The 15,996-nt window shown below is 35.1% G+C and overlaps 1 protein-coding gene across 1 annotated transcript; it reads right to left on the bottom strand.

The window, feature by feature from the left end:
- Nucleotides 1-1,739: 1,739 nt before the first annotated feature.
- Nucleotides 1,740-14,583, bottom strand: LOC106879587 (coatomer subunit epsilon). The gene is made up of 11 exons (XM_014929224.2): nucleotides 14,436-14,583; nucleotides 12,169-12,332; nucleotides 10,788-10,890; nucleotides 10,056-10,105; nucleotides 8,401-8,454; nucleotides 6,281-6,362; nucleotides 5,293-5,448; nucleotides 4,536-4,604; nucleotides 3,531-3,605; nucleotides 2,715-2,770; nucleotides 1,740-1,881 (listed from the first exon to the last, which is right to left on the bottom strand). Exons 1-10 carry the CDS (start codon nucleotides 14,529-14,531, stop codon nucleotides 2,717-2,719), a joined length of 903 nt encoding a protein of 300 aa, XP_014784710.1. The 5' UTR covers nucleotides 14,532-14,583; the 3' UTR covers nucleotides 1,740-1,881; nucleotides 2,715-2,716.
- Nucleotides 14,584-15,996: the final 1,413 nt, after the last annotated feature.

The following is a 15,996-nucleotide window of genomic DNA, read 5'->3' as shown; positions in this document are numbered from 1 at the left end:
GTCCAACCCATGCTAGCATGGAAGGCGGACGTTAAACGATGATGATGAAATACGATATGGTGAGGGATTACTGTAATGTAGAGAGGCATCAAAACAGATGCTCTGTGGAATCTGCTATGGAGAACAACTATTTGTGCACATTCTAACACATAAAAAACATGTAAAAGCAGTATATACAGCTCATGTGTCATAGAGAGGAACTGAAAGAACCTGTCATCTGTATTATAGGCGCAGGAGTGGCTATGTGGTAAGTAGCTTGCTTACCAACCACATGGTTCCGGGTTCAGTCCCACTGCGTGGCACCTTGGGCAAGTGTCTTCTACTATAGCCTCGGGCCGACCAAAGCCTTGTGAGTGGATTTGGTAGACGGAAACTGAAAGAAGCCTGTTGTATATATGTATATATGTATGTATATATATATATATATATATATATATATGTGTGTGTGTGTTTGTGTGTCTGTGTTTGTCCCCCTAGTATTGCTTGACAACCGATGCTGGTGTGTTTACGTCCCCGTAACTTAGCGGTTCGGCAAAAAGAGACCGATAGAATAAGTACTAGGCTTACAAAGAATAAGTCCTGGGGTCGAATTTCTCGACTACAAAGGTGGTGCTCCAGCATGGCTGCAGTCAAATGACTGAAACAAGTAAAAGAGTAAAAGAGAGTAAAGAGTATATATAGATGAGTGAGTGGACAAACAAAAGAAAAAGGCACATTTAGTAGGAGTTACATGTATTATTTAAAACAGTTGGATTGGGCTCCATGCGACAAAGTTTCACGAGCCTCTAAAGCCTGGAGCCAAATCAAACTGTTTTAATTATATATATATGACATGATGTGACAGTTGTAATTGAGTATGTTGTTCATTTCCTATCTGTTGTGAAAAATAAGTCTGGTGATGGAGAAATATTACTTTGCTTGGAAATAGGTGAGTGTTGGTGATAGGAAGGGTATCCGGCTGTAGAAAATCTGCCTCAACAAATTTTGTCTGACCCATGCAAACATGGAAAAGTGGATGTTAGACGACGATGATGACTGCCTATATGTATTTGAACAGTTCTTAAAGAAGATTGGCTGTTTTGTATTTTAGATGAAAGGAAGAACAAAGAGAAAGAAATGAAAAATCTATAAAGTTCTTCAATCTTTGATCTGTTTCAGTTGTGAGACTGCAGCCATGCTGGAGCACCACCTTAAAGAATTTTTAGTCAACTGAATTGACCCCAGTACTCATTTGTTTTAAAAGCCTGGTACTTATTCTATCAGTCTCTTTTGTCCAAACTGCTAAATTATGGGGACGTAAACACACAAACACCAGTTGTCAAGTGCTGGTGGTGGTAAGGAGATAAACACAGACACAAGCACACATATATATTCTTTCAGTTTCAGTCTACCATATCCACTCACAAGGCTTTGGTTAACCTGAGGCTGTAGTAGAAAACACTTGCCTAAGGTACCAAGCTGTGGGACTGAACCTGGAAGCAAGCTTCTTACCACACAACCACGCTTGCACCTATAAAATTATTTGGTTTCACCAATTCTGCAAATTCAGAGGCAGATGTAATTTTCTACTAGATTGAAAGCTAAAAACTATTGTCCACAGACAGCTCACTACTATGTGACATAGAGGGTACTGTAGAGCAGTTATTCACCCCCACTCCACATATTTGTAATATGATTCTACAAGTGTAACATGTAACTATGAGATGATGATATAAATGATAAGCAAAGTTGAAAGAAAATATAACTGAGATAATTTTATTCTAGTTTTGCAGAAAAATAAGACAATTGTTACATATAATAGAAATAATGGTCCAGAAATAGAGAAACAGAGTAATAGCTGATGTAAAGTATTTTCTGATTTCATCAATGTAAGTTCAATACCTAAAATGAGAAAGAAAAGTTTATTTAATAAAAGACAAAATACACTGATAACACTATGTAACACAATTTTTGTCTATGGGTAGCAACTTATTTCCTATTTGCTTACTCCTAGAATGCATGAAAAATGGCTAATGTTTCCTTCAAACTTTGCTTTTGTTACATTTATTTAAATCCCAAAGAATCCCTTTCAACACATGGCTATTGTTCCCCCACTACCCCTGCTCATGATTAGAGATGCACATGTCAGCTGCTAAGGGACATGCCCAAGTGGTTAAGGTCAAGCAAAATGACAAACAGATCTGTGATATGGAGCAGAATATTTGCTATAATGATATTTCTGCCTCAGCAACGCAGTACTGAATCAGTCTGAAATGTAATGAAAATTAGGTCAGTTTCAAAATATTGGTGTCTAGGTCACAAAATCAAAGTTTGATGGGAATAGTAGTCATTTTCTTTTTATTTCTAGATAATAGCAAATATGAAATAATACTTACTGACCAAAGACAAAAAAAAAAATCTTGTTATACAATGTTACACTATTTAAACAGTCCTGTAAGTATTGAGGACTGTTTAAATAATGTGTTGTTAGCTTAATAAAGGTTAACAGAAATTTTAATATGACCATACGAAAACATTGTGAAACCACTCCAGCAAAATGATGGTGTTCTCTTTAAGTTGATATCCCAGAGAAATTTACAGAAAAATAAGTAGATGGATTGTAAAATTTTAGAAAACTTTTATCAGAAGATAGCAGTCATATCTGGGAATTAACAATCTAGCAATAAAAATACCTTTGACCAAATATTCCTCAGATAATGAAAAACTCAACTTACATTTAGGCTGTAACACTTGGTCCATAGTTTCTCACAAGACGGTCAAATTCATTCTCCTGTAAAGAATAAACATTTTTATAGAGGATTCAACCCCAGAGTTAATGAAAACAAAATGGAACATTTTGTGGTTTTGGGTTCATTCCCAGAATATGGTAAGGTGTATGTCTTTTCCTAAAGCCTCAGGCTCCCCAATGACTTGAGAGTGAAATTGGTAGATGGGAACTTTATAAAAGCCTGTTGTATATGCATCATCATCATCCTCACTTTAATGCCCACTTTTTCATGCTTCCAAGGTTTAGGCAGAGTTTATCAAGGCAGATTTTCTGCAGCCAAATACCAACCCTCAGCATGTTCTCATACAGAATATGAATGACATTGCTTGTATGTCAGTGACACACATTTACAACTATCACGCGGCGGCAAGACAATGGAGACACAAATACACTTACACACACACGTGGTAAAAAGTTTGTTTCTCAACCACATGGTCTTGGGTTCAGTTCCACAGCTATTTAACTGGGATTTATGAAGCCATGTAGAGTTTAAGCCTTTAGCATTCAGATCATTGTCAGATAAATTGCTTATTAATTCATATTGTTTTGAATAATCATGCATTATCTTGCAGCCTTGAGATTTTCATGATGTAGTTATCAATTTTAGAATGACATGGTAGGACAGTGTGAGAGACCAGATCTGCCCATTTTGAATATAAAAGGTAGAATATTTGGGTAGGAAATGCCAAAGAGTTGATGTGCATGATTTTGCTGACATGGTTATAGTACATGATTTTGCTGATAATGTTTACAAAATACCTACCTTGTGTAAATAATCTACAACAAAAGGGTGGTTTTTATGTGAGTCCTTCAATTGAGAGATATATCTGTTAGCGACCTGAAATAGATACAATATATATGATGAGTGTAGACATATTAAAACATTCTGGTCTAAATTAATAAGAAATAAGTTATTTTTAATTTTTGTGTTAATATGTTTATAAAGTATTATGAAAATATATTTAGTTGCAGAATGATAGTTTATGAGGTAGTTTGACTTCAATTGCGCATCTCAAGGAAAATGGAATAAAGAATATGTTACCAGCAGCAGTAGAAAAAACACTCATTAGTCATTAAGCTAAGAACAATTGAAATAGTTCTTTCTAGAATGAAAGATGCTCTCTTTCTCTCTCTCTATATATAGTAAGAGTTTATAAAAGAAATCTCAACATTCCTCTAGCTCTATGGAAGCAAAGAAATTGTTTCACTAGATTAGAATAATAGATTTGGTTTGCAAAGTAAACTAAAATATTTTCATTTTTTAAGTACATTGGAAACTGGTTACAATAACTTATGCTATAAGATAATCTTTGATGTATAAATTTTGATTTTTGTTTTAAGGACAAGATATTTGAAAATGGACATCATATTTCTCTCCTTTTTTCCAAGTAATTTAGTGGTACATTAGTTCTGCAAGAAAGTAAAAAATATCTTTCAAAACTCCAGTCGAGAGTAACCACAAAATTAGTAAATTTCTTTGATTTGAATTGTACTAACAACGTTTTCTTTGACACTTAGAGGAATAGTTTTAATATTGGATAGTAAGTAGTACATTGCATCAAGCAATTTGGAATCCTGTCGGGCACAGAAATCTTCATAAACAGGCAACTAGAGAACATTCGATAAATGATGCTAGCAGTGAAAAACAGATACTAAAATTATGACAAAACAATAATAATTAATGTGCCAAATTAGGGTTAGGGTTGAAAATTAGAGACTAGTTTAATGATTATTACAATTTGCTTTCTCTGAAAGAATGTTTACTTACTTCTGGTGCTTTACCCAAATGTTGTGAAAGGACAATCATATTCACCAGGGTCTCTGGATTGTTACTATCCTATAAAATGGAAAGATGCAATTCATATTTACCAAATATATATAAATTATAGTATAATATTCATTAATAAACTAAGCTAAAAGCTTGTGTGTGTACATGTGTAACACACATGCACACCTCATACACATAGCACACACAGAAAAACAAATATTTTTTTTACAGCTTAATTTGTTGGTACAATGAGTAGTTAACCAAAAGCTTGATTGAATAAATAAGCCATTTGTTTACATGTGCCACAAATATATATGTATATATATACATACACAAGGTAGTGGTGAACAGTGAGAATGAGTGTTAACATTGCATTTGGAGGATAAATATTCTGATCACTTTATAGGATTTATAAAGTACAAATCATGTGATGTCATCTATGTCATATATGTACACAGTTTTGAATTCAAGGATGAGTTCCCAAGAACAAATAAAGAACATTTTTACTGCTATTATACATATTTATATGTCAACATTATATTTATTACATATTAATTTAATCAAACTGGATAGGCAGTGAGTAGACCAAGAAATCATGATTGAAATTTCACAGTTTACCCAGTAATGACACTGCTATAAGCAGTAATGATATATCTCTCAAAAATATTTTTAATTACATGAACCAGACAATGTACAAGGCCTCTTGTTTTTATTGAAACAAACGAGAACTCCTAAAGAGATTTATTGTATTACTCACTTTGTCCATAGCCTCATGAAGCAGTGATTCAGCGTCTTCAAAATGTCCCTGGGCCATGCAGCAAGCAGCTTGACCATTCAATAAAAGTGGAGTAGCTGCATGTTTATCTGCTTGCTCTTGGAAGATGTAGTAAGCATCTTGATATTTTTCACCACCCTAAGAAAGACAAGTAAATTTGAAGATACTGGTTTGAGAGAATGAAATGGCGTGGGAAGAATTGGTGGGTGAGTATATGGTAAGTTTTTATAATACAGGCCTTAGACTTTGCTTTCTCTGTTTCTCTAAATTAGAATGTGCCTGATTTCTAATGTGTCTTTTAAGCAAAACAAATGATGATGATCTTGGTCAGTGAACCTTAATGAAATAATTCTCAGTTTAGGTGTGACTACATTGTATTAAGAAATCTATAACTAGAATATATATAAAAACATTTTCAGAACCAACCAAATCTTGTGGCATCAACAGACAATGGAAATATTTTACGAAAGTATATAGTTAAGAATTTACCTTCATAGTTACAAGGTCCTGGGTTTGATCCTAAAGCATGCTATCTTGGGCAAATGTCTTTTGCTATGGCCTTAAGCCTCACTAGTGAAATCATTGAGATGGAAAATATATGGAAGCCTGTTGGAGGGACTCTAGCTATAATTTAAAGGTCTTGCCATATCACATTGATTTCTCCTGATAACTAGATTAGGGGTATCTTTGCCTGTGGTATACTCAGTCACTTGACATATTAATTCAATAAGTAGGTAGAAATCAATTACTCATCACTTATTGATAGTTAATGCCATTGACATTATACGACAACTTGATGGAGTGAGTAGTCAGTGACAACAAACTGATGAGTTACTTTGAGTTTAAGTAAATCATGGAGAACGGCAAACTTTTTAAACAAATAACTAGAATTTTAAATAGCAATATTTGAAACTGCAGAATGAAAGTCTTTGGAAATAAATCAAGTCATTTGATTGATCAATTCACTTACCACAGCTAAATTAAACCAAGCCAATGCTAATTGGGTTAAAATACTATCTTCATCAGCGTCTTGCATTTTCTTCAGCTCTTTTCTGAAATGAAGATCAAATTCTCTAATTTTTGTCAAAGAAAGAAAAAAAAAAATGCAATCTATAGGTAGGTTAAAACTCCTCTAGCCCATTAAGCATTTAAACTGGCCATTTCAGGTCAAAATGTTCTACCTGTTTTATGTTCAAACTAAGCAGATCTGGCCTCTCACACCTACCCTACAATATCATTGTAAAAATAATCACATCACTGAAATCTTGAAGCTACATGATAATGCATTCAAAACAATGAATAAATAAGTATTACATTTGACTAAGTAATCTGAATGCTAAAGGGCGAGAGTAGTCCTTAGGTGTCTGGATTATAAGTAATAATATATTATCTGACATAACACCATGTTTAACTATACAAGTTGCTTCAAGTGGAAAATGCTACAAATTTTTTCCTCAGTTTGCTGTAAATTATTTTGTAGACAAAAGACACTACAGATATGTAAATATATGTTTGTTAGAGTAAGACTGAAAATTGTAAGAACTAAAGACTAAAGATTTCGAAATTTGTTTAAGTTTCTCAACTAGAAATGCAGTTCTAAATTTATATTTTTATCAATGCGTCTTTGTAATTGACAAAAATCTTTCTTAATTTGTTCATTATTTATTAAATTTAAAAAAGGTTGTTTTTTTTCAATTTGTATAGTTTTTTTGTCCTCTTTTCTTTCTTTTTAGAAATCTGTGACAAAACACTTGCATCAAAACAACATTAAATTGTCACATTGTAATTAGATTGTTTATAATATAATGCAAAATTTTAATATATTTTTTTATATTTATAATATAATGCAAAAAACAAGTGGCATTATATGTTCCATGGAATAGTGGTATATTAATTATGTAAAATTGAATGTAAAGAATGAAATCTAATACTTCAAATCCAGATTGGGAAACTGAACTATTCTTTTCTTCATTATATTTAATTTTCCATAATAGCTTGGAAACAAAACTAGCTGCACCTACAAAATTGGCAATTACACAATTATTCAGTTGAAAAGATGACACCTTATCATTCAATCCTCTTCTTTTATTACTTAGTCTGTGAAAGAGGAGGAGGAATAGGACAGTATTCTGAGGCTTTTAGAAAAAAAAATTGGATAATTATAGGTGCAGGCTTGGTTTTGAGGTAAGAAGTTTGCTTCCTAGTTAATTCAAATTATAAACTTACTTGAATTACTTTCCTTGGGTATTATTGGGTCATCCCATAAATAATGGTTTTTTTCAATTGCATGAATTAAAAGTTAGAGGGAGATGGGATAAACTACTTACATCAACTTGCTATAAAAGCAGGTAGTAATTTTAACTTGGTCTTATTCTTAGTGCATGTTTTGAAGAGTGCAGTTCGATTTTAACAGTTATTTTTTTCAAAGCTATGATGGAAGTGACGAAGAGGCATATTTGGCATATTTTGCTTTATGAGTTCAATAAAGGCAACAACACCACGGAAAGTGGAAGGAATATTAGTGCAGTATATGGGGATCGGACAATAAGTGTAAACCAGTGTCAACTGATTCCAGAAATTCCAAGCCGGAAACTACAGCCTAGAAGACGAGCCTTGTCCTGGAAGATCTGTAGAGCTCGACGAGGACATCCTGCAAACCCTGGTGGAAGAAAATCTCATCATAGCTGTTGTGGAACTTGCAGAGAAGCTTGGAGTTGGTCATTCAAGTCAGTGCTAGGAGAAAAACGACCATCTTTGGTTTGAAGACGAAAGGTGTTCTTCCATCGAGATAATGCTTGGTCACATACAGCAAAGGTGACATTCCCAAGGCTGGAGCAGTTTGAATGGGAAACGATGCCCCACCCCACCATATTCGCCAGACATTGCCCCATTTGATTATCATTTATTTCGCAGTTTAGATTTAAAAGAGAACTTTGTTTATCTTAACTTTGAAAAATAAATATATTTATGGCATGACCCAACATCTATGACAGCATATTGTCAAATTTTCAACAAACAGTAATCAAAATATACAAACATACTAAATACACTATATCATTAGATAAACTGAAGGTAAAATTTAAAACTTACTTTGCAAGATCAACTCTATCAAGTCGCAATAACAGCTGAACAGACAAAGCAATGCTAGAAATACACAAATAAAGTAAAGAAATAGAAATAATTCAAATAATCATGTGAAGACCGGCTCAGTTTCAGTTACAAATGATCTGATACTCTATAGTTATTATATGAGAATAGATACTTAGGAAATTTCCATTTACACATTCTGGGACAAAAACGTGTATTGATGCTTTACTTACATGTGTAGGGGTTACAGTTATATATTTTCTGATAGTGTTTATATAATAAACATTTAAGTAGATGGTCTGAAAACTAGACAAACAGGTCTCTCTCAAGTTACGATGATAAAGATAAAAAGTATGAGAAATAATATGGTAATAAATGGTGACTGGTTGTTATAATTCAAAATCAAAAGCATCTGTTTCTGTCTCTCTATCATATTTTAGCTTTGCATTATCTAGCATAAAGTGGGGGCGCAATGGCCCAGTGGTTAGGGCAGCGGACTCGCGGTCATAGTATCGCGGTTTTGATTCCCAGACCGGGTGTTGTGAGTGTTTATTGAACGAAAACACCTAAAGCTCCACGAGGCTCCGGCAGGGAGTGGTGAACCCTGCTGTACTCTTTCACCACAACTTTCTCTCACTCTTACTTCCTGTTTCTGTTGTGCCTGTAATTCAAAGGGCCAGCCTTGTCGCACTGTGTCACGCTGAATATTCCTGAGAACTACATTAAGGGTACACGTGTCTGTGGAGTGCTCAGCCACTTGCACGTTAATTTCACGAGCAGGCTGTTCCGTTGATCAGATCAACTGGAACCCTCAATGTTGTAAGCGACGGAGTGCCAACAACAATCTAGCATAAAGTTTCCTTTGGTACTACACTCGACTCAGTTGAGTGGGGGACTTGTGAGTTATTTGGCAACCTCACTAGTACCATGTAAAAAGCACCTAATAGACTTTGTAAAGTGGTTGGTATTAAGAAGAGCATCCAGCTGTAGAAACAATGTCAAAGCAGACACTGGAGTTTAGTGCAGTCCTCTGGTTCACCAGGTCCTGTTGAACAGTTCAACCCACACCAGGAAAGAAAATAGACAATAAATAAAGATGATGATGGTAAAATTTATTAATGTAACATCAGAGCTAGATTACAATTAATAGATATATGGAAGATATTAGATATGCTAGGTTAAGTCTTTGTTTTTGTAGAAGTTAAAACATTAGAACAGTCTTCTTTAAAAATATCTTTATGAGCATATTTATAGTAAATGAACTTTGTCTGTAAACTTTAGACATATAAAATCAATGTTTCAACAATGAAAAGAAACTTCTATCCCAGAAATGCTGAAGATATAATGTAAAAAAAAAAAAAGTTCCTATTCACTCATACAATTACTTCTCATTCTGCTAGCATTTTTACAGCTGAATGCTATTTTGCTACCCACACAAAAGAAAGCTACCAGTTTTCATCAAAATGGCTTGGGGGACTGAATTAACGTAGCCATTTTACATATTTACACCTAAATAGACTCTGCCAGCAAGTGCTTTGGCTATAGACATAGAGCAGTTCTTGTAAAAGAAATCTTCAATCCTTTGGATGGTGATCTGATTTCTTAATTTAACCAAATGTGATTCAATGATAAAAATGCTGTTGATCAAAGACACTTACCATTCCAGGGAATCAGATTGGTGCAATACTCTCAATGCAGCATCATAATTCTAAAAATAGTAATATAAAATCATATTAGTTCTTTGTTTCATATAGTGCTAGAGCAATTATTTCTATAAATATGTGACCTTCCTATTGTCAATAACTTAAAAGAATGAACTTGGTATAGAGTGGAACATATTTTAGCATAATATGACTTGAGTGAAGCAAATGAACGTGCTTGAGTCAGAAATTGACCCCAGTACTTATTTTTTTTTAAACCTGATACTTACTTAACCAGTCTTTTTGGCTAAACTGCTAACTTACAGGGACATAAATCAATACTGGTTGTAAGTGGGGTGGGGGACAAACAAAGACACACTTACATAGATATGTATACACACACACATATACAACAGGTATTTAGTTTCACAGATACAAAGATACACGCATGACAGTTTCAATCAACCAAATTTACTCACAGTGCACTAGTCAGTCTGGAGTTATAGTAGAAGATACTTGCCCAAGATGCTACACAGTGGGACTGAATCCAGAACCATGTAGTTGGGTAGCAAACTCCTTACCACATAGACTATGTACACTGCATCCCTATACATCATAAGCTGCAGTTAAAAAAGTTAACAAGAAGAGCTGCCTCAGGAAAACTGCTTAACTCATGCCTGTATGAAAAAGCAGACATAAAATGCAAATCATGATGATATATTTAAGATTAAAAGTGAATAATAAGCTTACCAATTCATTGAAATAAATAGAAGCAGCCATTAGCAAAAATGTACTGTTGCTGATGTCTACGTTGCCACTCATCTTGGTATCTAGCTCATGAAGAATAGCATCTCTGAAAGTAAAATCAACCATATTGTTTTCAAGTTTGATTACTTTGGTATGAAACTTAACAAAGTAACATCATTTACCCTGATTAAATACGAGCATCCCACCTATTCTGACAGCATTGAATAATAATGTTGCTATTAGTGAACAATGTAGTTAGTTACATATTTTTATTTTTTAAAATTCCCTCACTTAACACGTGTGCTTTAATGCATTTAATTATCATTTGCTCAAATGAAACATTTGTTTATAAAATATGGACAATGATAGATGACATTAGTTAATAAGAAAAAGAACGACAAAGATTATTAAAAGAAAACATGTACTGCATGTAGGAGGTGTCAGCCTCCACAATAATCACATTGAAGCCAATTCAATAATAGGTGCACAAGAAGGAATGCACTTCCTAACACCTTGAACGAAACTGACTCAAAATGATGCCGACCTTCATTTCGTTTTGGAACAAGTTCAGTTCCCTCTAAGGATGCTCTATTCTCTAACAATACATGAGGCACAGGGCCATACATTTAACAAAGTTGCAAATAAACATTTACTCTTTTACTTGTTTCAGTCATTTGACTGCGGCCATGCTGGAGCACCGCCTTTAGTTGAGAAAATCGACCCCAGGACTTATTCTTTGTAAGCCTAGTACTTATTCTATCGATCTCTTTTTGTCAAACCGCTAAGTTACGGGGACATAGACACACCAGCATCGGTTGTCAAGCGATGGTGGTGGGGACAAACACACACACACACATATATACATACACATATATACAACCGGCTTCTTTCTGTTTCCGTCTACCAAATCCACTCACAAGGCTTTGGTCGGCCCGAGGCTATAGTAGAAGACACTTGCCCAAGGTGCCACGCAGTGGGACTGAACCCAGAACCATGTGGTTGGTAAGCAAGCTACTTACCGCACAGCCACTCTTGCGCCTATCTTTTTCATTCATCTTTTATTTCTTTAAACTATAAAGCACATCATCTCTGTCAAACGCATTACAAGGAGGTAGATAAGCTTTAACATTAAATGATAGGTACATCATCATCATTAACTCTTTTCTTGTGTTCAATATACTAACAATATTTTCAAATGTGCTGACTGTGCAATTTCCAAAATTCAATTCTAAAAGAATATTTCAGATCAACTTTAAGATTGAAAATATTGTCAAATTGCAAATTTCCTATGGAATATGTATTTCTAAGCTATTTCTATATTTCGTTTGATGTTAACTTTTCAGCATTTCTGTTTTAAGAAGAATATTATCAACAAATGAGTTACCGTTTGTTTTCATTTGCTAAATAGTCTGCCAACATCCTAACAGCTTGAAGTTCAGGACCATAAGTAGAATTCACTTCATCAAGTACAACTCCAAATTTCCTCTGAGCAATAAACGCCCTGTACATTATTACATCTCGTTGGGTTTTCAAATCTGGGTTGTTTAGCTAAAAAAACAAAAAAATATTGAAAAGCGTGTTGATACAAATTCTAATAAAGTTAAAAAAAAGTTTTACTACAGCAAATGTACAATATATGTTCATGTACAACTCTGCATTGTCTATGCAGTTCTATATTTAAGAGATGAGGAATTATGTATATTATTTACATTATTTTCATTCGACGGATATTTGTCCTCATCTTGTTTGTTGTTAACACGACATTTCGGCTGATATACCCTCCAGCCTTCTTCAGGTGTCTTGGGGAGATTTTGAACCTTGGTTCTCATTCCTAAGGCATTTTTCGATGTTGCTGTTATTATTATTATTGTTAAGGTTACTGCTTGGAATCGAACTCAGAATCTTAGGGTTAGTAGCCCGCGCTCTTTACGACTACGCCATGTGCCCACGGGTTAAGAGCGCGGGCTACTAACCCTAAAATTTCGAGTTCGATTCCAAGCAGTGACCTTAACAATAATAACAGCAACATCGAAAAATACCTTAGGGATGAGAACCCAGGTTCGAAATTTCCCCAAGACACCTGAAGAAGGCTGGAAGGTATATCAGCCGAAACGTTGTGTTAACAACAAACAAGATGAGGACAAATATCCGTCGAATGAAAATAATGTAAATAACTGCATTGTCTATTGTAAAAAACATTTTGATCAGCGGATTGATTTTGAGTTATCTCCCTTGCCACTTGTAGTCTTGGCTTTTAAATATCCTCCGCGTATTATTTATATGCAGAGTGCAGAACGTTCCATTGATGTATTTACCCTGAAATTTTGTTGATAAACGGTAACGGTGATGGTGCACGACCACTACCATCTTTACTGATCAACAAGTTAACGAACCAGAGAAACATTCTGATTAATGAGCTTACCTCTCCCACAGAGGAAACGATCGGTACATTCAATACAAGGAAGTATCAACATTAATATTTATGAATTTACTGCACATTAATAAAAGTACTAGATTTCTCAGGCAAGTGTTACAATTCATAAAATAGCAGCCTGAATTTTGAATCCAGCGACCTAAGTTCGCATCTCGGTGGAACCTAGAAAGTTGACTTTTTTTTATAGCTGCAGGCGTAGCTGTGGGTAAGAAATTTGCTTCCCAGTCACATGGTTTCGGGTTCAGTTACACTACTTAGCATCTTGGGTGTCTTCTACTATAGCTTCGGGTCGACCAAAGCCTTGTGAGTGGATTTGGTAGACGAAAATTGAAAGAAACCCGATGTATCCCCGTAACTTAGCGGTTCGGAGAAAAAAAGAGACAAAACAGTTCTGGAACCGATTTGTTCGACTAAACTCTTTAAGGTGCCCCAGCATGGCCGTCGTCCCATAACTGAAGCAAGTAAAAGATTTGTACTAAAGATAACAATAAATAAACAAAAAGAAAAGGAAGGGAAAATAATTTTGCCCACAAAAATTTAAGTGGCATGTATGAAGTGGATTTTATTTACAACAACCAGTGTTCAAATTGCGTCAGTCATTTTCCCAATAGAAACAGTATAAATAAATGTAACTGGAAATTTGCGAAGAAAAAGCAAAGTATAGATACATTTCTAAAATGTCTTTTTGTTCAATCATATTCACGAGGTAGAATAATTCCTTTCTGTTTCGAGACAAAGTTCAGTTGTTTTGCAACTTCGTAAAGGGAAATATAACTTTCTTCATAACAAACCAGGTTAGTCAATAACATTGCTTAAGGCAAGTGATGTATATTAGAGAAAATTTTGTAATTTAGGTTTTCTCAAAAAGAGATTAGCAACCTAAGAGAAAAAGTATTAAAGATTTTTGAAGCCAAGTCAACTGGCAAGAGACCTGTGAATAGGCAGACCAACAACTGGAAAGTCTAATGACAGCTGTTCTGATAGGAAAGTTTCCCGAGGACTCCACCTTCTTGATCCTCCAAGGAATAATGGACGGAGAGATACATGGATGTATGGATCAAAACCTGGGGGTAAATTCAATTTGCAACTCAGTAAAACATCAAAATATAAATGAAAAGCAATTTATATTTTGAGGTGGTTCTTTACGCAAATGATAAGAACACAAAAGATATATCAATTATATTTAATAAAAGTAAATTAAAATTACGAGTACACACCCTCATTTTGTGAGCTTCGTTGATACATTGTTGGTAATTTCCTATATAAAAAGCAGTCCGGATTTCAAAAAGTTCGTCTACATTGTCGTTCGCCATGATGCTAACAGCAAGTGCGCATGCTTAGCCACGTAATATGTATGAAACGTGTCTATAAAAAAAAAAAGAAAAGAAAAAGGAACAGCATGTAGGGGAGGTAAACACTTCAATATATATACACAATATTTGAAGACGGAGTTAGTGCCCATTAATCAGCCTAGGAAGATCAGAAACTATGGAGAGCGTTTCAACATTGCAAAATATTTAACACATATAAAGGCATAAATACATACATATAAACACACACAAGTCTTCGACGCTTCAAGCCTACACTCTTCGACAGAAAGGATCGAGAGGGGGAAAATGGAGAGAGAACGAAAACAAAGCAGGAGAGAAAAAATGTGTAGGGATTAACGGTTTAACATGATATATATGCATACATATGTATTTATTGAGACCGATGGGAATATTGGTAGAACTTGAAAAATTAAAACAGCCACCAAGCTGAAGCACAGCCAGTCAGATATCGTTGTGTGGGACCATAAATCAATTGCCCTCTGGACACGAATGTCGTTAGAAAAATACATGAGAAAGAGAACATCTAAGGACCATTAATCCAGCACCCAAGATACACTTTCAGCTTCATACCTATTAGTATTAGAGCAATAGAATACATACCAACCCGTCTGGAGCAAAGTATGATTGAACTTGGAATCTTGGGGAGCAGTGGCGGCTTGTAGATAAAATTAGTGGGGGTGCTGCTTCAGAAATTTTTTAGCCGTTGTTTTAATATTGTGTAAAAGGAAACAAACATATAAAAAGAAAATTTATACATAAACTTGATCGGTTCGCGTTTTAGCCACTGCTGGGTAGTCTGTTTAATTTGTTCACTGAACACCGCTGCGAATTACCCCTTGTTTTTCAAAAATCCCCGCTAAATCACAAAATAAGAGATATGACGGCTCGGCCGTCTCTCCCCAGTTCTTATATTAATCATTAAATCCAGAAATACAACAACAGATCAATAATTTATTCTAGGTTGGTGTAGAGCCGTTTCGTTCCTGGGTGAATAGGCATGCCGCTGGGATATCAAAGAAGCTTCGACCACATGTCAGGGTCGAGTCGTGAGAGAGCCTGGAAGAACGTCCTGTCACGACGGCTGCTTGATGGATCAGAGGTCGAACTCTATTGCTCTCTCTCCACCTGTTGCATTGCGCATGCGTGCTCGGGTACTTCCGCTGATGGCAAGTCCCTTGCACATGCGCAATAGCACTTCCCAAGATGGCGGCCACACGCGCCACTACAATGTCCCCCCCTCCGAGTGCATAGCACGAAACAAGGAAAGATTGTAGAGGGCGCGGAAACAAGATGGCCGCCGAAACCAGAAAACATGGCTAAAATTATACAATGAAAAAACAAAAATTGTTTTGTTAAAACAAAGAATGACAAGCTCAATAAATTTGCAAAGCAATGCTGTGTCGGATGCAATAATGGAAGCAAAACTTTTGCATCCGACACGATGTGA

The sequence above is a fragment of the Octopus bimaculoides genome, chromosome 15 (genome assembly GCF_001194135.2).
Source record: "Octopus bimaculoides isolate UCB-OBI-ISO-001 chromosome 15, ASM119413v2, whole genome shotgun sequence".
NCBI classification, from domain to species: Eukaryota; Metazoa; Mollusca; class Cephalopoda; order Octopoda; family Octopodidae; genus Octopus; species Octopus bimaculoides.
This window is presented reverse-complemented; position numbering and strand designations above follow the sequence as displayed.